The sequence below is a fragment of the Vanessa atalanta genome, chromosome 9 (genome assembly GCF_905147765.1).
Source record: "Vanessa atalanta chromosome 9, ilVanAtal1.2, whole genome shotgun sequence".
Taxonomy (NCBI): Eukaryota; Metazoa; Arthropoda; class Insecta; order Lepidoptera; family Nymphalidae; genus Vanessa; species Vanessa atalanta.
Genome location: NC_061879.1, coordinates 4094199 through 4117751, shown reverse-complemented (window position 1 = coordinate 4117751; position 23553 = coordinate 4094199). Strand labels below are relative to the sequence as shown.

General features: G+C 30.3%; 3 protein-coding genes across 5 annotated transcripts; 1 reads left to right on the top strand and 2 right to left on the bottom strand.

Annotated features, from left to right (window-relative positions):
• Positions 1–3288: 3288 nt before the first annotated feature.
• LOC125066226 (E3 ubiquitin-protein ligase RNF8-like) lies at positions 3289–10610 on the top strand. 2 transcript variants are annotated; one of them, XM_047674224.1, is made up of 13 exons: positions 3289–3497; positions 3875–4033; positions 4173–4772; positions 5421–5672; positions 6164–6361; positions 6653–6730; positions 6814–6927; positions 7750–7997; positions 8194–8312; positions 8674–8734; positions 9559–9648; positions 9937–10058; positions 10451–10591. In XM_047674224.1, exons 2-12 carry the CDS (start codon positions 3944–3946, stop codon positions 10010–10012), a joined length of 1926 nt encoding a protein of 641 aa, XP_047530180.1. In that variant the 5' UTR covers positions 3289–3497; positions 3875–3943; the 3' UTR covers positions 10013–10058; positions 10451–10591. The 2 variants fall into 2 exon arrangements, with proteins under 2 accessions (XP_047530180.1, XP_047530179.1); XM_047674223.1 differs by lacking the exon at positions 8674–8734 and having other exon boundaries at positions 10451–10610.
• A 383-nt stretch (positions 10611–10993) lies between these two features.
• Positions 10994–14926, bottom strand: LOC125066447 (cleft lip and palate transmembrane protein 1 homolog). Its single transcript, XM_047674519.1, has 3 exons — positions 14710–14926; positions 12907–14527; positions 10994–12831 (listed from the first exon to the last, which is right to left on the bottom strand). Exons 1-3 carry the CDS (start codon positions 14812–14814, stop codon positions 12665–12667), a joined length of 1893 nt encoding a protein of 630 aa, XP_047530475.1. The 5' UTR covers positions 14815–14926; the 3' UTR covers positions 10994–12664.
• Positions 14927–17773: 2847 nt separating this feature from the next.
• Positions 17774–22992, bottom strand: LOC125066229 (exportin-1). 2 transcript variants are annotated; one of them, XM_047674228.1, is made up of 4 exons: positions 22839–22992; positions 19557–22537; positions 19160–19303; positions 17774–18746 (listed from the first exon to the last, which is right to left on the bottom strand). In XM_047674228.1, the coding sequence occupies exons 2-4, from the start codon at positions 22446–22448 to the stop codon at positions 18600–18602; spliced, it is 3183 nt and encodes a 1060-aa protein (XP_047530184.1). In that variant the 5' UTR covers positions 22449–22537; positions 22839–22992; the 3' UTR covers positions 17774–18599. The 2 variants fall into 2 exon arrangements, with proteins under 2 accessions (XP_047530184.1, XP_047530183.1); XM_047674227.1 differs by having other exon boundaries at positions 19557–22542; positions 22839–22991.
• Positions 22993–23553: the final 561 nt, after the last annotated feature.

The following is a 23553-nucleotide window of genomic DNA, read 5'->3' as shown; positions in this document are numbered from 1 at the left end:
CATGTTCCGAGTTAAATTTAAAAGTGAAATCTAATACTCAACCTTCGCCAGTTGATGATGTAATGGTTAGAAGGACTAAAAACAATAATAACCAGGAACATATGATTTAACAGGGATTATTTTTCTAGATTTGTTAGAGATTTAATAATTGTTGTTATGTTTTACTTGGTTTCTTTTTTAAGTAGCTTTTTATATACATACATGCTCTGAAATTGAAATTTTTTTCTTAATTTTTTTGTGTTATACGAAATCTGCTTTTAATAATAGTTCATAGTCCTAGTATCAAATTATTTTTATAACAATAACGTTATACCATTAACACTTCGTCAAATATTTAATGAGTGTTAACAAAGATCAATTTATAATGAAATTATACTAAAAATGTTTCCGAAAGGAAAAAACCACCACAAATAAAAACAGTCATATCGCTGACTGAAAGTCCTTCATAGGACTCAAAAATCTAAAGAAAAACGTTATATTTATAATTTGTATCCATAACTTTGTAGTTATGGTTTAACTTTTAAATAAAATATGCGTAGATACTTAATTCTAGTTATTTAATTATTGGTGAAAACCGTCACTATATTATGCTACAAGTAACCAGAAAGTTGTACTATGCGAAAATAATTCCTTTGAAATTTACTCCGGTAACGTCAACTGCCTCTTGAATGTTATCGCATGGACAATAAGGCCCAGATTTTCAATGTTATTGTTTGTTCTGGTTTTATATAAGCTCTTTCTGAAACAATTTCAGCTTTCAGCGCAAATAAATTGTTGGTATTACATAAAGAACACGATTATTCGATAAATATTTAAATCAGTTTGAATGGATCAATAGTTGTTAGTTATACGATTTAATCGCTTTTCCGATTCCCTTACGTTGGAATTATCTGTTTAGTTATTAAATCTATATAATATATATACATATGTATAGTATTAAACAAAATCGCTTTCCGTTTCTTCGCATATCTTCAAAATAACTCTGCTAAACGCGGTTTTGATACGGGTATGACAGGAAAACAATGTTTCAAAAATTATAGGTCTTAAAAAGATCTACAAAAAAGGCTGAGATAGCAAGTGTCTGTTTTCTAAGATACAATCATAATAACATTTTTTTTCTGTTACATAAAAAACGGAAGGTTTATTGATCCTTATTTTTTTTTAAAATATATCAAAATTGTCATTTACACTATAAAATTCGAGAACATACTTGAGACTCCATTTCTAAATTAATTACGGATCTAAATCGGGTTAATCTGGCTTTAACAATAAAATTTTACTTTGGAGGTTCATATTATAAAAATTTGAATATATAACAATAATAATTTATATCTATAACACATTCATTTACTTGCATTGGTAGAGCTTTGTGAAAACCGTTCTGGGTAGGTACGCCCTACTCATCAGATATTCTTCCGCCAATAAGCAATACTTGGTATTGTTGTGTTTCGTTTTGAAGGGTGAGTGAAACAGTGTAACTACAAGCACAAGAAACATAACATCTTAGTTCATAAGGTTGGTGGCGCATTGACGAAGTAAGGGATGGTTAATATTTTAATGCTAAGCGCAATTCTATTTTTTTCTATTAATCAATTGCACCCGTGCGAAACCGGGGTGGGTCGCTACTTTGGGGTAAAACATTAGTGTAATCACTTTGTAATCATCTGTAGCAATGAGTAGCATCATAACTAATAATGACAATTCATTGAAAAGTCGGCCAAATTATATGTTATCGAGGAAAGAAAGGAAGAGGATATAAATCTTGTTGTATTTTTCTTACATACATATTATGTATAAAAGTATATTGTAAGAAAATCCCACGGACGTTTTTACATTTGCCATTTAATAAGTTTAAAGATTTCATTATAAAAACTTTGTTCGCGTGGGACACTTCTTTAACAGAATTTAGATGACACAAAAGAACCAAGAATGGAGATGGAAAAATCCACCCTAGGGGAAAATTCCATTACTTACTAAAGACGTCATAAAGTAGGCATTTTCGAGTTCAGAGATTCATATCGACGCGGCGAACGACATGCACTGCTTTTTGCAGTTTTTACATCTATAAACGGCTTTTCGCTTACGAAAAACGACATCTCTTAAATCTGGTAACGTCTGCCTTTCTAGATGATTGGTAATTGTAACGGGATACATCATTTGCAACACTGTTTATAATTCCAAGTGGTAAGATAATTATCAGTAAGTATAAAAAATAACACTGTGAACACTTACTGTCACACTTAATGTCATATTGATGTACTCTAGATATGTCTAGTTATATGTAGAACTGTGGTTCTATTCGACGTATAGGCGTCCTTAAAATGTCCTTAACGACCAAACGATGTAATTTAAACCGCGAACGCTAACTCGTAAGGTTAGGCTGAGTTAGGCTGGCTCGAGGTCCCTCTTGCACTACTACCCGTCCGTACTTAGGCATATTACAATGTACATAGCATAGAAGACATAGTCCTCCCCTCCAAGTGTCGATAGCATGCTAAGTTGAGATTCAGCCTTAGGAGACGTGCATACTCTTACTTACATTTTGAACAGAAGAAGAAAATTGTTTTGATAAATCTGTATTCATTAATAAATTATACTTGGAACTATCTCGATGTAATAATTGGAACATCATTCATTTACTATATTCAACGTCAATCCTATCACAGGATCACAAACAGCTATTCCGGTCAAAGAACAAAGATTTTTTTAAAACAAGTTATTTCCTCTATTTTTAAACCAAAATTAAATGAGTTGAAAGGTTAAACTAATATTACGTTACGCTACATTAATTTTAATCAATTTCTTTAAGTTGCAAGCATGATGTAACAAAGGCTACCAAATACATTAGGTACACACTCATGGCATTAATTAAACCAATTTAAAAACATTTACTATCAACATTAATAAGCTTTATTAATTATTTTTTAATGTTTTTACAACACAGAAATTAATTACCTTCTATTTACCTTCTATAATTATCTATATTTTATGATGAATGTAGCCATTATCAAAAAATAATAGTTGTCATTCGACGTTTTCTTAGGATAGTACATTTTTTTTAAATATTAACTAAATAGCTTTTTATAAATAAACAATTAATTTACGTCATCTGCCATTGTTTACCATTCGTGAAAACACGAGTCACTGAGTCTTAGAAGAAAAAAATAAATAGTAAAACAAAATGCAGTAGTGATGGTAGTTAAAATAAAGTATCTTTTTTGTGTATGTCAACATTTTTTAATGTCGTATACTAATAATAAAAAACTTGACTAGTTGATATATCGAAAAACAATTTTAATTACTTTATTAAAATAATTCAGTGACTTTATTTCAAAATTTTCATAAAGTTGGCTAAAGTAGTGAAAAAAGAAAACAAATCGATTGGATCTAAATTGAAATAAGTATTTAAAAATCAGTCAAATGTGAACATTATCGTAAAAGTTTATTATAATCAGATATTCTGGATATTATTTGAATTCATCGAGAGATATAATTAGGTAACTATTAATTAGTAAAACAACTTTAATATACATTTTGATATTCTATGGGACTCTTTTTAGAAAAAACTGAAACATGTCAACCTTATAATATTATAGTCGTCAGTTATACTATGAGTACTTCAAAAGATTGATAAAACTTACATATAAATAAATTACATTTATAAATTTTACATTGCGATTTTAAATCAACATAATTAATAAATACAGGTTCAATTAATAAAATTTTCCCAATTTAGTTTGTGATTACATTTTCTGAAAAATAAGTTTCTTGTTTTCCATTTATATTTTTAAATTCTATCATTATTTTAAAGTGAATTTTAAATAATATCTTATGTTTACAAGTATCATTTTTTATTATATTTATGTATTTTTAGCCTTGGTAACTGCTGTGCGATATCCCTGGGAACAAAAACTAAAATTGTGTTATATTTATAATATTCACAATGCAAGATACTTACCCAACTTTGGTATCCTGTAAACCTTTAAAAGCAGAATTTAACAATGTACAAGAAATTCCAGTAACATCAGAAAATGTGAGTAAACTGCTGGAGAGTTAAAAATTTTAGCTTATTAATATGATTTAATGTTTATAAAATTTATTAGGTATCCGCTATTAAGAAATTAGCATAAAAATATTGTTTGAAACATAATCATCAATTATTTTCTTTTTAGTTTACCATTGGACGTGGCCTGAACAACAATGTAGTCATACCATTTGTAGCCATATCTCGAAACCATTGTAAATTGAAAAAAAATAATGTTGACTGGATAATTGAAGACCACAGTTCATTTGGAATTATAATCAATGGTAATAAAATAGGCAAAGGCAATCAAAAGATAATAAAACACAATGACATCTTAACATTTGAAGCTACACAAGAGTTTATATATAAATTTGTTTGTAATGACAACGAACTAATGCCTTCCTCAAAAAAACGAATCAAATTAGATCCAAATGCAACCAGTACCAGTTTGATAAATGACATGAAAAACAAATTTGAGGAATCACAGAATTATGCAATAAGACATATCGAAGATAAAATACACAATACAAAACAAATAAAAAGCACAAATATTTTACTAAAAGAACAGCTACAACTAGATATGAAACGAAAAATAAACCATCTCGAAAGTAATTTTGCATGTCAAATTGAGAATTTAAAAGGAAAAAAGGATGAAGTCGAAAAACAAAAAGCACTCCTTATAGAAGAGAGAGATGCACAACTGGCAGCTTTAAAAGAGGATATGGAAGGAAAAATATCAGAACTAATGGTACGAACTTAGAGTATATTCTAAACATACATACATAATTCAATTTGAAATGTCTATTGTAATTTAACAACCCATATATATCATATAACTCATTACTCCTCACAGCTTCACTAGGTATGCAAATGTGACAATTTTATATAGTACACCCTGGTCTTAAATCACTTCCAAAAATGTGTGTATTTAAAGAATTTTGACTGTTTTTATATACAACTTATATAGCTATATTAGCTTATAATTTGTATGAGAATATGAAATTCACACTTGTCATCTCAATAATCTCAATTTAAAGTAAACAACTAATTTCAGTTACTTATCTAATTGTTTTATATACTAGTGCTTTCTCTGAAATCTGTATCTACTGGGTTTTTTTACAGTTAGGTATTACAAAAATAATTGTCTCGTTTATGAGTATGAAAATAAAATCACACTAAAAAGTGACTTCTCCTTAATTGTCTCCATTAAGAAATAAGAAAAGAGTTGATGGACGCATTCCTATATTCATAATTCTATTTAGCAATTGAAGTTATAAAAAAATTACTCATTACTAGATTCTCTTATAATGAAGTTCTTATTATTTAAGGACATCAAACAAAAAAAAAATATATTAGTAATATTATTCTTTGATATCATTTTTAATTAAATTTGTAGGAACAGATAAAAAAACACAATGAAATTGAAACTGAACTCATTAAGGAAAATAATTTGTTAAAAGAAAAAATGTTAAAAGAAAGAGAAGACTTTCTTTTAGAATTGAATAGAGAGAGTTCATTAAAACAGGATATGTTAGATAAACTGGAAGCAAAAATGGTTGAACAAGAGGAAGTGAGATTAAAAGAAAAACAAGAATTTGAGGAACTTCTGAAGAATAAAACAGAGTTACTTAAATTAGAAAAAGAAAAGGTAAATTTATAACCTTGTATTTATCTAGGCAAAGCAACTAAGTATGCTCTCAAGTCCCCTTCTGTGTTATGTAGTTTTGAGTTGATTCACTACTTATTTAATAAATACTTTGATTATCATAAGATAATAACTCTTTGGTCTCAATAATACCTTTGTGGAGGTACATATCAAATTGCATTTTCTACTTTTAGAAAATGATTTCAGCATTTTTCATTATTGTACTTACCCTACTTTTAAATTAATGAATAAGTTCACTATAATATAACACATAATCATTAAAAATTTCATTGTAAACTGTGATATTATAGCTTAGTAGAGTGAGATTTACATTCTTTTAGGTTTAGGTTGTATATACTGACAGTATTATTTTCATGAGATATGCATACTGGCATAATATAATATTTTTATACATATTGTGTGTGTGTTGATTGGTAACATGCACCAAACCATGCTATAACTGAACATGTATGGTAAATTTTTAATTATTATAGGAACTACACAAATTATCTGAACAGAAAAAGAAAAGGGAATGTGAATTGATGGAAGAGCTTAACAACATAAAGAAAAACCTTGAGGAACAAGTTGAGCGAACTGAAAAACAGAGATGCGATGCTCAAAAACAACTTAACAATCAAATGGAGGAAATGAAAAAGGCTAAGAATGAGGACAAATTTAAAATGGAAAAGCTGGTATAGTGTTTGGAATAAAATACATTTATGTTTTAATTACAAGGTTTTATTTAACTCGGTCAGTAAAGCGATTTGCATGGATGAAATCTAGAAACATAATTTAAACCCATCGATTTAGTTGAAACTCTGAGCATACTTTTGCAGCTGAAGATGATAAAATCTACTATATTCAATTTTATTAGCTTGACTGCTGCTTATGATTAATCCATGATTAAATAAAAGAAATGTTTTAGTAGTGTTATTTATCACATTTATTTATATTAAGTTGTTTTTAATGAACTTCAATTTTAGATGCACGAACGAGAAGAAATTCAGAAAAGGCTAAATGAGGCACAACAAAATTCTGAAAAATTTATCGAAGAACTGAAGGTTTGTTCTAAATGCATTATTTTTAAAAACAATGACCTTAATGTAAAATTTATTGACTTATCAAGTGACATTGTATTTTTAAGGCAAGAGTCACAGAGAGAGAGGTAGAGCTTGCGGCTCTGGCAGCTGAAAGAATACAAAAACAAGCTGAACAATCAAGTGAAGTTATAAGCTCATTACAGGAACAATTGGAAAAGGTGAGTACTTAAAATAAATAAGTAGCTAACTCCAATGACAGAAAAAGTAAAGATAAATAAACAATGTCTTGAAAGCCAAAACAAAAAAAAAAGAACAATGTGTCCTTGAGCTGTCAAGACTTGTCAATGTTTTGACAGCTCAAGGTCAAGGTACTCGTCAAAAATCTATGTTATTAATTATGAAGAAATGAAGTAGTACGAAATAGTTAAACGGAATAATGTTGCATTATAAATATATATATATATATATATATATTATAAAAAAAAAATATGTGAATGTTTTTGTAAATCTTTACTTCTCCTGCCATTGAAATAGATTAGTATAGCTAAACTTGTGTAGTGGTTAATTTGTCAGAAATATGAACAGTTTTGAACCTAGAACGGATTTGATTGAAATATTATTATTTTTATTATCCTTGTTACAACCCAGAAAATATTGATATAATTTACTTGGTGGTTAGGCTTTGTGCTAGCCTAATTGTATAGTTACCACTCGCTTACTCCATCATATATTCTACCGCTTAACAACAGTACTTACTATAGTTGTGTTCTGATTGAAGGGTGAGTGAGCCAGTGTAACTAAAGGAACAGGGGACACAACATCTAAAATCCTAAGATTGATAATCATGACCCATGTGGCCTTTTTTTTGAAAGTGGGGGGCGTATGTTGGTCACTAAAATTTCTATATTTCGAAATTAATATGCTTTAATTCATGATAAACAGAGGGAAGAGCGACCTCTACTCATCATTTAAAACATTATATATCACTCAATCCAAAATATATATTTTGTGTCAATACAATAAAACTAATTTCATTGCAGGTCCGAAGTCAACTTCAAAATGTCGAAAGTGAAAATAAAAAACTTCTAAAGAACTCTGAACCAGTCGCCAAAGAGGAGAGCTCAAACAGTACACTCGCTGAATTCGGTGAAATAATGGAAAGTGAACTGCAGTGCAGTATATGTGCGGAACTCTTCGTGGCCGCGATCACACTCAACTGCTCTCACACGTTCTGCAAATACTGCATCACTACTTGGAAGAAGAAAAAGATGGATTGTCCGATATGCCGGTAAACATATCAATATCATTTATCGCTAATATACTTAAACTCAATTTTATATATAACTTCATTATCAAATATATATATTTTTTTATTTAAAACTAACCATTTTCCCAGATGAATATCCCGGAAACATTATTCAGAAACCAATCGAAATGTGAATAAAAAACGAAACAAGTACTTATAGTGTTATCTCTATTTCCAGTTCACCCATAACATCGGAGTGCAGAAGCTTAGTACTCGACTCGTTTATAGAAAAAATGGTACAAAATCTAACAGAAGAAATGAAGAAAAAGAGACGAGATATGTTGAAAAGTCGAGAAGGTAATAAATTCATATAAATTTTGAATTATTTTGTGCACAAGGCAGCTTCATAATGTGATATTAAAATGCTTATTATATATGATTGTAATATTAAATTTAACTGTTATTTTAATGTGTGTTACTACGATATGATTATATAATAAAATTAGCTGACTATATTTAGATCTATTTCGAGTTAACTAATATTTATTTTAACATGACTATTATTGTTCTGTAAATTGAACTTTTTAAATTTTAATTACATTTCTTCAAAATGTTTTAATATAATGATGGTGCATATGAATGTCGATAAATAATTAATTTTATAATTTAAATGATTTTAATCAAAATGGCTAACATTATGAAGCTGTGTTGTTCACAGAACTTGAATCCGAACTGACTGAATCCGAACTGACGAGTCAACTGAACACGAGTACGAGTCGGTATGCTTGCTTTTACATATTCTATCCGTAGCCGACCTCAGTGGCAGGAGGTAAAGATAAATAATCTAATTTGTCTATAAATCTCAAATAATCTGTGGCAATTTATGGATTCTCCAAAAAATGGAGTATTGAATGTCACCTAAGTTGCTATCGGAACTTTGAAAGTAAAATTAAAGTGGATAAGAGAAAATAAGTGAAATATTATAAGAAATATTTATATTAATCAAGAACTGTTTGACTAACATAAAAATATATCAAAACAAGCACAATAAGCAAATCACATAGAATATATAAATTAAAGTTTTGTATATTTTTACTCCTGCCATTGGAATATACTGTTATAAAGTTCTCTTAACTCATGTAACGAGTACTCACTCCTCGTAGAATATGAATTATCTAGTTTTAGAGTTCCCATCTATTTTTAAGTATTATATTTTTTAAATATTGCCTAGTTTATGAATAAAATGAAGATACATATTTTTCAAAGTGAAAGGTTGAGGTATGTACATACTTTATGAATATTTCGCCTAAATTACCTGATATTATTATAATTTGACAATTAAGTCGTAGAGCCATCTTTGTGTTCATCGTTAATTATTTTGGCAGTTAGGCAGACTGGCAAATGGGCCACCTCATGTGGCTACCACTAGTAGTAAACTACAAACATATGTATATGCTACTATAGAGTATAAATAATATTTATATCATAACATTTTCTTTATTAATCTAATATTATCGGGTCGGGTCATATACACACTTACACATATAAATTTAAATATCATATCTTGCAAAATGTACGCTACCTATTTATTTATTTTTTACAGACGAAGAGACTCTTTTGAATTCGACGAAGACGAAAGCGCCGAACTATCATTCGAGGAGGAGGAGGAGGGGGAGGGGGAGAACCCGGATTTGTAAGTTTATATATTAACTGTCAATGTGCAAATATCGGACATTTATATTATTCTATTAGTGATTAGATTTGGTTTGATTTTTCGAGTCTAGAACATCCAATCCAACGTCATCCACATAAAAAATATTTTGTCACCAATATAATCCGACATAGTTTCGAATACGATATTGTATGTGTTATTAGATATCACGTCGATAATGATACTTTCGTAGATCAAGAATAAAAGAAAGTCTCAATAATGATTTTTTTTAAACAATAATAGTATTAATATAGTAAAAAATAATTTTAGCGAATACTTCGATTTCTTCGATTACGGGAGTGATGGCGACATCGACGAATCCTACGAATCAGATTCCGACAGTTGATCTGACTGCACTAAGGATAGGATCAACAGCTCCGATATTCCGGCAGGTAATTATTTATATATTGTTTGCAAACTCTTTATTCCTACAGCAAACATGAACACGTCGTTTTTAATGCAAAACTTAGTAAGTAAAAATTGTGTACTAAGTTCTTTATTTATTAATAATTCGTAATGCGTTAATAACGTATAATTTCGTTATAGAATGAATGAATAAAATCATTCATCAAAAACAATACATACAAATTTTGGCAGGTATCGCCAAACAGTAATACTTAATATTGTGTGTGGTCCGGTTTGAAGGCTGAATGAGTGATTAAAATATTTTTATGTCCGAATTATGATCCCGAACGCCTGACGGCGCTATTTTAATGCACGTAGCGAATAATGGAATTCCATTCATTTATTATTGTCAAAGTAGTTTTTTAAACTTTAATTGCAGCGGATTGTTTCGAATGAAGTGATCGTTTTGGGAGACGAAAACCCAGCCGCGCCCTCTACGCGCGCCCGATCCACCTCTCAACGCGACTTGTCTCTTTAGATCTTATTTTATTTTATAAATGTAAAATAAACATTATATTATTTATAACGTGATGTTTTATTTCATAGTAATGACTGTTATTGCTGCGTTTTAACGGACTCGTACATATGTTGACTACCTCGTTGGTCTAGTGGTTGGATATTAGGCCACAAATCCTGAGAACCAGAACGATTCAAACCCCAGGTCGGGTCGATGAAAAGTTAAAACTCAAACACTCGATGTGTTTGAGTTTTATGACCGTAACGTGAAGATATATAAGATTAACTTCCTCAATAAACGGACTGTCTATATCCAAAAAATTAGAAGTTGAACCAGTAGTTCCTAAGCTCAGCATAAGTATTGAAAAAATATTGATTAGTTAGTCGCTATAATTACAATATATTCAAAAAATACTCTGCTGGAAATGTGTTAAATGTCATTGGTTGAAATAATAATAGACACATATTCGAACAACAATTTAATATACATCGCAAACAAGAAATTTAAAAATTAAATTAATTACGAACTATTCAGATATCATTTATAAATACTGTTAAATAATAGGAATAAGAATTGCAAAATGTGTATCCTGAAAATAAAATAATTTATATTAAACTTTAAGTAAAATTGTAATTTAGAATAACATGTTAAATGGTTAACATTTCCATTAGCGGATACTTCACTTCATACAAAAACTGCAAGTCTGCACATCCATTTTCAGTTCTTCAGATTAGTCAAATAGCAAATGTTTCAAGTTTTGAAACGATTCTTATGATATGGAAATTTGCAGTTATTTTTGATTACTTATAATACACATTTGGTTAAAATTTACGTTAATTTCTCAGATTTCTAAAGATATATAATATCAATATGTACATGAAAATTATGTCACAAACAATATACAATTATGAAAACTTTTCAGTAGTATTATAACCAGAAATAGCCTCATTTAAGAGTAGGAATTTCAGACTAGCAGTTTGTTCATAAAAAAAGACTTAACAATAAATTTTGAAAAAATGTTTCAATAAATTTGTGATATAATATTTAGTTAAGTATAATATAAATATACCTACCTGGTGTTTAAGTTGAATTGTTTTTTTTTTTTTTTAAATTTAAAAATCATGATAGAAATCTATGTCAATAGTAATAATCTTAATTAAGAAATGAAATAGATATGTTCTAAATATATTTTAAAAAAAATAAAAAAATATTATTGATTGATAAACTATCTGCTTAAATTGAGAAACTTACAATTTTTCTAAATTAAGACATGAAACTATGAAATTTAATGTAATAAAATTTATATTATCCTAATATTGCTTTATACTATTTGCAAAATATAAAATACTATCAATGGTCTGCTGGCTGCTTTGTACTAAATAATTGTTTTAGTATTTATTCAAGACGATAACTTCTTTTTTTAAATGTAGGACAGAATTTAATATTTTTATTGTGGAAGAAGCCTGAAAAAACTATGAAAAAATTCTCTCTTTATTTGATTTCTACATGCTGCGAAAATTATTTACATAATTTACTGTGTTTAAATGATACCTATTTTCACTTCAGTAAATTATTAATTTCTCATGGAATAAAATAATGCATAAATTACAAAATGATACTAAAATAAATAAATGTCTGAAGTAATACAACAAACAATTTTTATAATAAGTATTCATTCAATTATCACACATCATTAGAAGTAAACCACTATCATTAAACACACAAGATTTGAGCTTATAATTTCTTAACAAATCTCCAGGAGGATATTTCTACATTTTGACAGCATTGTAATAAATAAATTGTAACATTAAGATATAAATAAATAGAAGCTGCATAGTAAAATTTTAAATATAAGTTTTTAAATTCATCCTTCAAATTTTTATTAAAACATTTTATTTAGGATACCTAATGTGGCATGTCTTTTTATATGAATTATACACAGATATATCAATGGTTATGACATGAGAATAAGGAAGAAACTCAATGAAATTATTATATTAAATGCTCGTGTTTTGTACATTTATATTTAACAGACTTATGAAAATCTTGCAAGATCACAAGCCAGCTACAATCCATGAATACTATTTTCACTTTTTATGCAATATATCAATTATACTAGCTAAAAATCACTACTATTTAATCATTTTTCTTATCAGTAGGTTGTTCTCCTTCGGTGATTGCAAGATTTCCATTTTCAGATTGTTTTTGCTGTTCCATCTCCCCAGAGAACCCAAATTCGTTAACTCTCTTGTGATCAACTTTATATATCCAACGCTGGTATAAGAATATAAAGAAGACAATATCTGCAAATAAAAAAATAATTATTATTGATTATTTGAGCAGTTAAAGAAATTCTATCAAAATATTTTTATACATACCATCTCTGAAACATCCAATGCGATACATGGTGGGCATTTTAATAACAAATGCAAAGATGTCATCAATAAATGTATTTAAGAATTTGTATGTCATCATGCGCCACGGTAAGTGAGCAACTGACTTTAATTTGTAATTAATAAATAATTGCGGTGTCATCATTATGAATCCAAAAGTCAATAGATATCCATACATCATATTAAGAACAAATGAGTACCATCCTTTGTGTTCCTGGTAAAGCAATGAGTAAATTCCATAACCTATCAGAAGTGGGAAACAAGCCCAGCTGAGGTACCGGAATGCTAAGGTGTCATACTCTCTAGTACTGGAATGCACGTAGGATCCCTTATCAGTAAATGTCAGCTTTGGTATTCCAAGTATTCTGTCTTCTCTATTTATTTTAACATCCATTACTTTGTTAATTTTCCAAATTTCAATCAATAAGCCTATGAAACATGATATTCTCACCATAACATTTGTTTCATTATCTAATACATAAAGAAGCACAACAGTGGACTGAAAAACATTGAAGAATACAGATCTCACAGAGAGTCCTTCAAGTGACTGCCTATTGTTCCAGAACTGAATATCATTTTTAAAAGCTAACAGCTCAAAAATTGAATGCAAAATTGAAACTGTTATTGTCAAACCCAGCAGGTAGGGTGATGTGTCCAACAGCAATTCTTTTATAGTATCCTGTTCCTCGTCTTGTTCTTCTGCTCCTAATGCTGAGAACATACTTAACTTATCCCGCATGGCCTGAGTCGTATAGAGTTGCCATTTGAAAAGGCTTAATGGTTGAAATGTCAATTGTAATTGAAGATTAGTGACTGTGTTATTTAATGGCATATAATCTCTCATCATATTCCAATAATCATTAACAAATACAGCTGGCTTGTACTGCTTACCATCAGGTAAGAAATAGATGAACTCATCTAGAGGTGGAGGTACACTACCCTGCATCCAACTAGTCTGATCAGTGACTATGTTGATTGTTAAATTTGGATGCCAATGCGATACAATTTCTTCTTTTAATGTTTCTGCTTTTATTATTTCTTCCTCTGATTTTTCAGTTTGACCGGTTAACAAGTTGTGAGTTTTCATATATTTCAACTTTTTGTATTTATTAACCATTTTCTTGCCATATGTAATGTAAGGTCCAGCATAGTTATTACTATCTTTTGGATCTGGGGACTTTCCTGATTGGACTATGTATACATGTAGATATATTGAACCATTATTTTTTAATTCCTCTGAAGGCACAAATTCTGTTGAAAATGTATAAGTGCCATCCTTATTTGGTCCTCCATACCAATCTCCATAAACCAGTCCAGAAAGTTTCCAGATTAATTTACTATCTTCGAGGTTATCCAAGAACTCTTTTTCTGATAAATAAGAATACACATCTAATACTGTACCATTTGCAAACATATTTACGGCTGAAGTACGAGCAACTCCGGCTGGACTATTAGCATCAGTTTTGGGCGCCGATGGTTGACGAAACATTGACGTTATAAAATAAACAACTAAAGCCCTTATTATCAATGATTTAGTTATTGCAAAAAATGATTCCAATTTAGTTGGCTGCATCTGACGACGTTGCTCGTCGATTTGTGCATTGATCTAAAAAATTAAATGACCTAATTTATAGAAATAACTATATCGAGCGGTACATCTATGGAAAATGTTATCATTACTAAATTAAAATACATGGGACATTAATTATTAACTAAACATATTATACATAGTCTTAGTTATTTTCTAGCTTTTACATTGGGAATTTATTAAAATAAAATCGTACTTACATCAACATTATCATCCGCTGTTGCTTCTATTTGCCCCGTATTATTACTAGGCACTAACTTATCAGAACTTTCTTTGGATGTACTTTCTTCACTAACACTGGCCATTTTTTATATTAATTTGTCTTACTACCATGTAAATATAGAATATGTCCCAATTGATTTTACTGCAATGTGATATAGATTTTCAGCAACATCATGGAGCATACGTAGGGTTGCCAAATCGAACAGATTAAAATATATTACCCTTTTTTCCCAAAAAGCTTCAAAGTGCCCTAAATTTGGTATTTAAAAAACATTACTAAAATATGAACTAAGAAATAAAAAATAATCATTTGATAACATTTTAAAGTTATCTAAAGTTTATTTTTTACTTTAATAAATAAGAATTGATTTTGAAATAGTATCATAATTATTAAAAATAAAAAACAGTTAAAATTCACTAATTATTTTAATTTAATTTTGTGATAAAATACCCAATTCTTATCGAATATATAATTTTATACTTTTTGTCGGCTAATACCCTAAATTGGCAACTCAGTACAATAAATGTTAAAACAGAACTAATTTATTACGAAGTAGCTAATACTAATTTATAGTATACGTACTATTTGTACCTACCATATTTCGTATATAATGTAGATTATAAGCAATACAATAAGCTTGAAAAAATTTCACATATTTTTCAGCAAAGCCCATGACCTTGCGAGCCTGTACGTCACCTATGACCCTCCTCTACAGGTTGGCTAGTTATCTAGGACCTTATACCATTATGATTATAACTTTTCTTAGCTTTTTCAAAAATATTAGGTTTTATAAAATTAAAAAGCTCATGTACACAAAAATTCAAGAAAGCAATTTCATATAGAAAAAAAACACCTTAGTATCTAAGCAATAATTTGATCCAATGGCCAATTAACTTAGTAGATGTTTTTACTAATTTAAAATCCTATATATATATAAAACTACAGATTATTCGTGCTAGGCATTCGTAGTCCAAATCAACGAAAATTCGTGACTAAAATATTTTGGTCACGATCATGATCATAATAATAGTGGTAGGTGAATAGGAACGAGGAAGAAGAAAAATGTGGCAAATGCATGTTTTACTAACACAAGCTATGAAAGGAAATATAAACCTAACACTTACTAGCAACTTACTAAACAAGATATGTAATAAATAGAGATGAATAATTTAATTCTCTTTCTCGTTGTAAATTTAGGTTTGTAACTGGGTATAGTATCAGGTATAGCCGCCGTCTTATCCAGCTTAGCGTTAATCAGCTACTATAATTGCTTTTGCCAGTGGATATCCAGTTTCTCGAGGAGTTTCAATCTGTAATCCTTTTATTCTATATTACATTTATATTGTACAAAAATAAACAAGCGACTTCAGGCCCTAGTAATTGCACGAATAGCCCTTTTACGGGAAAAATGAGTATAGTTGGTAGAAATATCGGCTGCATTACTCAGAAATACAATGCGGAAGGACATTTTACTGTTGATATAACACTAATCAATGATTATGATTGTACGTGGTAAAATTTGTATTTCTTTATGTTTAGTGCTATACCAATATTTAAAAAAATAGTTTGGTATCATCAGCATATATCGAAATATTATTTGTTTAAATTAATGACCATTTGGAATTTATGTGGACCAGATATGGGGTTCTGAGATATTATGAAAATTCTGACATGGGTAGTACTGGTACTCAATCTATAAAAACTTTCACATTGATTGCCTGGTTTAGTGGCCACCTGAGGTCGCAAATCCCGGTTTCCATTTTAATCCTGAGGTTTGATCCCATTTTGCGATCAAACCCCAGGTCGGTCAGATAAAAAGTTATAGGGGTTTTGGGTCGAAAAAATCTCAAAAGCTGCCCGAAATCCGGAAGTTGGAAGTGTGTACACTCCCGTGACACAAAAAGTACGTAAAGCAATTCCAGCGCCCCAACTCTTCTCGGTCGTGTTGGATTTACTAAACAATTAGATTACGAAAGTAAGGCGAACAGAGAGTGCACCTGTATTTGCGCGCATACTTGTGTAATACATATGTATGTCCTGGGTGGTTAGCTAGACTCCTTTGATATTGGCGGCCCTGACCTAAATCGGTCAGGAGGACATTATGCGAGCAATATGAAACAATCATCAGAAACTTATATATTATTATTATTATTTGATAGTGCTCGCAAAATATCATCTGAAGAATTCTGTAACCTAAAGTTTTATGAATATTCGTTCATCAGCTTAGGAACTCGGATTGTCGAGCGACCCTTTCCGTTTTATTATAAAGCAAGGGGTCAAAATGGACCTTTAATTTAATTATTTCTTGATTTTACTGAGAGTGGGTACTACTGAGATAGATCGACAATTGGAATTCGAAATACTGATATTATGATTAAAATAACCATAATGTTTCATTTGACGGAGGAAAAAAACGACATGTGTAAATATAGATATAATATCTATATTTTTATATAACTTATATAAATTATAGGAACAGGAAAGGAAGATTTTTTTACTTTTATACCAGCTATGATACATCGTTTATCATTATCAATCTACTTTAAATCATAAGTACTATACTAATATTATAATTTTATTAATGGCACAAAATTTTTCGCTTAATTAAAAATCTAAACCCAAATTAAAGTGATTATTTTCACAGCTCTCGAGATAAAATATCAGAAAGAGCATTAACTACCGTGGCTATACTCTGTTCAATAGGTTAGTCTAATTTGTTTAACAGGTTTCTATTGATCTCGCCTTTAGGATAGTATAAAATTTAGTAACTGTTCACTCATTCCCATTTCTGTTTTATATCAATTTGATAGTTTGCAATCTTATAAAACTGTTAACAATACACCAATATGATACAATGATGGAGGTGATAGGTGGAGGGACTCCCTAAGAGTTTGCAGTCTCTTTGAATATTTAATGTCACGCTGTAGTTAATAAGATTATAACGGAGAACACATATCTTCGTCGTATCGTTTTCACACTTCTTCTGGTATAAACGACTTCCATTACAATTCAAATAGTGATCGAAATGATTTAAGTCAAACACTTGTGATACAATTATCTGTTTATTTCAAACACAAATTGAAAGATTTCGAAACGGACCCAAAACGCTTTCGGAAATCTCGAATGTTTGATTCCCAAATCATTATTAAGTTAGTTTTGACAACATTAAACAAAAAATAAAAAACGTTACTAACAGCAATTCACTTAGTTTTTCCTAGAATCTACTCATAATACTCAGATTCCATTACGCACATGTTGTACATCCGACACTGGAGCCATCACAGAGATTTCATTACCTACATTCTGATGTAATATTGAAAACAGAAATACTTATTTCTGGAATTATTCTTTAGCAATGTAGATTGTTGCATGATTTTACCTATAAATAGAAAAAGGCCTTATACTGCGTCTTATGCTCGTAAAACATACCTTATTTGAGGTTTTTGATGTAACCTTGCAACTTACATTCATCATCTTCCATTGTTTCAGGCGATTCTTTGTACATACTGACATAGCAAGGTATTATTTTAACAAGCACAAGATTTCTGCCTTAATGATAACAGTCCACTCGAATGTGGCAACATTATGGTTATAAATGCAAAGAGTGGTCAACAAAAATAAAAGCAGAAAATTTATAACTAACATAATTACATCTAATGAAATTATTAGAGTTAAATATAATATCTCTTACTTTATCTTAAAAATTTTCAATTTTCAATTATTCTTAAACATTTTTTGGTACACAATTAATTGTATCAATGAATCATGCTTGACAAAGGATAAAAATAGCTTGCCTTCAGACATTAATTAATTATTTCATATTAAGTGAACTGTTACCATTGTTAACCTTCCTTACTTAAATAATATTTAATCTTGCATCTCTTCAGGCAATTCATGAGGGTTAATGATGCCCGGCACTGATAATTGTACCCTCCGCTTCTCTTCCTGCGCTTGACGAAGTGCAAACAATCGCTCTTCTAAATACAAGTCGCTGTCATCTTCACCTGTGTATTCCTGTGAGACAGAAAATAAAACATTTCATTCTAATATCTTTTCGATTCCAATTATAAAGAAAGTATTTATATCAGTTCTTATGTATATAGGCATAATAAAAATACCGAATTTACAATCGAAGTCGATGGAGCGATATTGATCGGCATTTTCTCAATATTTTAATAGCAAGTAAATGAACTTTTGATAAATTTGTATTATTACATATGTAACTGACTAGCTTATTTTTTTACAGATAATTCAGTCATATTTGTATTGTATATATTGTAAATAAAAATATTTTTAGTCAAAGCTTCTTCTGAAAATCCTACAAAAACCAACTATAGATAATTTGCATTTTTTTTTCTAAGATGAACTCGTAATTTTAAATTATTACAATATTTACAAATTATTATATAACTATGATCAACACTTACTCTTATTTGGACTAAGAAATCTCGGAGATGATCTTTGAAAGCAGGTATGTCTTGGTCCAAATTGAATAACCCTTGAACAGTAATCTTCACTTGATTATCTGTCAAATGTGGGAATGCTGTTTTTAGAAGATTTGCCACATATTCCTGTAAAAATAATTACAAAATTTTATATTATTATTTATTCTATAGCAGCACATAATATGAAATAATTAAATATTAGACTATTAATAATTCTGATGAATTTACATAGACATTAAAAATATATCATGTGTAAGGTACATTTTAATGTTATGCTATATATATATACTTTAATGCATTATTAAACTTACCAAGGTTTAAATCTATTCAAACATAATAATAGAAAAATTAGCAAAAAGGTTAACAATAAAATACTTACTTGGATGTAAAGGACATTGTCTGCAGTTCGTCCCAGTGGAACAGAAACCCGGCCAGTTTCCACCAACGAGAAAATATATGCTAAAATTGTAGCATGCATCGTAAGACCTGCACCATGAGAGGTGTCTGTCACAACACTAAATACATGCTCCAATATGTCACATAGGTATGTCTGATAGAAACTTTGTGCTGCTTGTGGATGCTGCTCCACATTCTGTAGCAATCTATATAGTATCTGTAGTCCTGTATCCGCAACATTTCGCATTGTGTGTTTAAATGCCCAAATTATGGAATCCAGCACCAATTTAAATTGAGCTGGAGGTATACTTAGGAATGCTTTAAAACAATGTGTATTGACTGCCTGCAGTAAAAGGAAGAACTCAGTCCTATGCTCTGGATATTCCTCAAAATCTTTGTTAATCATTTCCAAAGTACACTCAAAGACAGCATCAAATATCTTGGGTACTTCAGAAGTAATATGTCCACCAAGTTTATAGACTATGGCTGCCATACATGATAGGACTTCTGGTTCTCTTGCATCTGGAACTGATGTCCTTTGATAATCTAAGAGAACAGCATCCAGTAATGGAGGAATAAAATTTTCCAACACCATACTGTTGTCTGTTGAGCGAGAAACCCAACTAGCTATTAATTTTAGTGTCTCTTTTTTGATGATCCTCATGTTTTTGATTAGCGGTTGTTTAGTCACCACCACACCATTTAATGCTATAGCCTGACTGATATTTTCTGACATAACTTTGTAAACATTTAACATGTCCAAGTAAATTCTGCCCAGTTGCACAACATATGGATGACCTAATGCTCGACAGGCTCGGCCATTGGTTTTAAGTATACTTACAAGCTGTTTAACTGCTTCTGGGTCTTTAAGTATATCAACATTGTGAGAAGCTTGGGAAATTATATCATCCCAGACCTGATTAGGAAGTAACATATACTTTTCAATCAATTGTTCCTGTGCAACTTGATCAACTTGTGCACTAATCATATATCCAACAGCCTCATAAAATGTATGAACTTGTAAGGTTTGCAAGTCACAGATGATAGAACTTATTGTACTTAAAATTTCTTCAATGAATGGACAAGCTTCACAAACTTGTGTAGTGACGAAATGGCGTCGACATTTTAAAGCAATTTTAATAAAAGTATCGCAGGCCATGTCTTGAACACCATCGTGAGTTTCATGCATGAATTCAAAAAGTTTATTTACAACTGTTTTCAAAAACTTCCAGTGCGCTCTTAGAAAACGGGGATATTGCCCAACAACATACATTATGTTACTGGCTATAATAGCCTTGTTATCTTTTCCTTTTTTTTGCTCACACAGACCTAAAAGTTCTTTGATAACAATTACCAAGAATCGCTTTTCATCCTCTTCCAGCATAGCTCCTGATATAGAGCCAATTGCCCAACAAAGTGTGTTGAGGTTTTTCCAAGACCATTCGGTGCCATTGACTTGATTTTGAAGCTTCTCTGTCATTATCCTCTCTGTGTCTGTATAATCTAAATGTGTCAAGTACACTAAGGTTTCCCTCATGTTTTTGTACAAATTAATGGAATCAGTATCTTTCATAAATTCTCTTACCACTTCACCATTTTCATTTTCAACTACTAAAACTTCCTCAGGTTTTGCCATCCGAGATATCATGATGTAACGAACTCCACTTAGTACATCGGCATACAAGGCTTTTCGACCACCAGTTTTTCCCAAACCATATAACCCTGCAGAATGTGCACAGGGAGCAATCTTATACAAATCAGCAGTTAATGCATTCCAAAACTCTAAGCATATTTTAAAAATTTCTACTTCCTCCACTTCTGATATTAATACTAGGTATCGAAGTGCATTCATCAATGTGTTTGTAAGTCCTCTTCTCTCAATTAACTGTCCATGTTCTTTCAGGTATGTACATAGAAATAGTGCAAGGTTTTGAATGAAGACTTGTTCTTGATCTCTACCTGCAGCATAAGCTTCACGTATGTTTGTCGTGAGAGGAAGCATGGCTTCTAATTGCTCCATGGTTTGTACAAGAAGTGCTACAAATTGTTCTTCATAGTTACTTACTGTCACACCAGCAATTTCTGTCAAGCAACTTAATGTTACATTACGGAACATAGGTACATTCAGAAACTTAAATATAAGGGTGCTTATCAATTTCATTTCAAATATGTACCCCAAGGGAATCCAATTTAAGAATCTTAATAATGTGTGCAGGGTAGCATCCACAAGAGGTGCATTTTGTGAATTTTCAAGGACAAATTGACAAAGAGTGAAAATTTGACTGAATTCAGAACACATAGTATCCTTAAGATGTTTGGCTTTTGTCTGTGTAAGTTGCCCTGTACTGAAGACAAACACTTCCTCGCTGAGAAGTTTCAAAATGACCATGTTGTTTTGGCAAAGGCTTTCATTTGTTTTAGATGCCCCAACAATGTCACTTATAAAAGTCTCCCAATTATGAGGCCATTCTCTCTTCAAAACTTGTATTAAAATCATATTAAGTTTTTTTAAGTAAACCTTATTACTCTCCATGGTGACGGGATCTGATGAATTTTTTATAATAAGGCCAACAATGTACTTCTTTATACCTTCACATTGATTTCTTGGTAATACTTTCCACCTTGTCTGTATGACTTGTTCCAATATTTGTAAAGCATAATATTTAGTTTCCTGATTCTGGGAATACTCTAGAATTGTGTCTACACGAGTCCATGCATCTGGGTGTTCTTTTAAGGCTGTTAAAATGTCTTGTGCAACACGCTGTTGGTCGCCTACGGTAGAATAAAGGCATCCAACGATATTATCCAGTAGAGTTATATCCAATTTTTGGTTGAAATCGAGAAGTTTAGAAGCTTGCTGTTCTAAAGTTGCCATTCTGATAGAAGTCGTATCTTATTGGTTATGTTTTCCTTAATTAAAATCCAATCAGTTGTGTATTATTTTCAATCATTCCTCATCACACGCTACTCTGAAAGAAATTAAGTCATAATTAGAAAGGTTTAGGCTCTAACCTCTTCCGTGCGCAAACATAGCTATAGCGCCACTAGTGTCAAATTATGAAATATCTACATATAAAGTACGTTTTAAACAGAAAAATACATTAATTTATCATACAAACCTCATGTTTAGAGTGAGAGAATAAGAGTGCACACACCCGTAAGATTAACAATGACATTTTCGCTAAGTATAGTTCTTTTTAAAATACAAGTACGACTTAATTTTGAATTTCATATTATTCAAATAACACATTTTCTTATTACTTACCCGGTTGTATTAATTGCGGCGCAATCGGTCAAATGCACTTCCATACACACTAGCCCGTTGTTTTCGTCGTTTTCGTGATGCTTGAAAAAGCTAGTGTACATGTCGTTATGTCTATGCCAAAGAGTATACAATAACTATGTAGTCTATGCTTAGAACAAGAAGCTGAATAAAATAACAGACAACTGTAGCAAAAATCAACAGAAATTATTAAAATTCTAAAAACTATTTTTACATCAGAAATATAATAAAAATTGGAGATTAAAAAAAAATCTAAATTATAATTTTAATTTAGTAATTGAAGCTGTCCACCACAGCTGTACACTGTACAGTATAATATCACAGACTACAGTAATATAGCTTACCCTCCCGCTAAACAGTATATTTATTTTAAAATGTTGTCAGTTGTCAGTCTGTATTAAACTGATATTAGATTTTTTATTATTTGTTAACATTGCAGTTAACCAAATATATAAATAAAAAATCATCAGATTTTTATAATTTTGTTTTAGGGTATTGATTATTATTTATACTAATAATCTGATTAAGTGATTACAATATGTATTTTGATAACAGAACTTTTAACGGTAATGGCCTAGTAGCTTAAATTAATAATCTAAACTGAAGATTTCAATTGAAAGCCTGGTCAAGCACAACTGAGAATTAACACGCTTAATCTGTACTTCTATTTCATGATTAAAGAATTTGGAAATCTGCA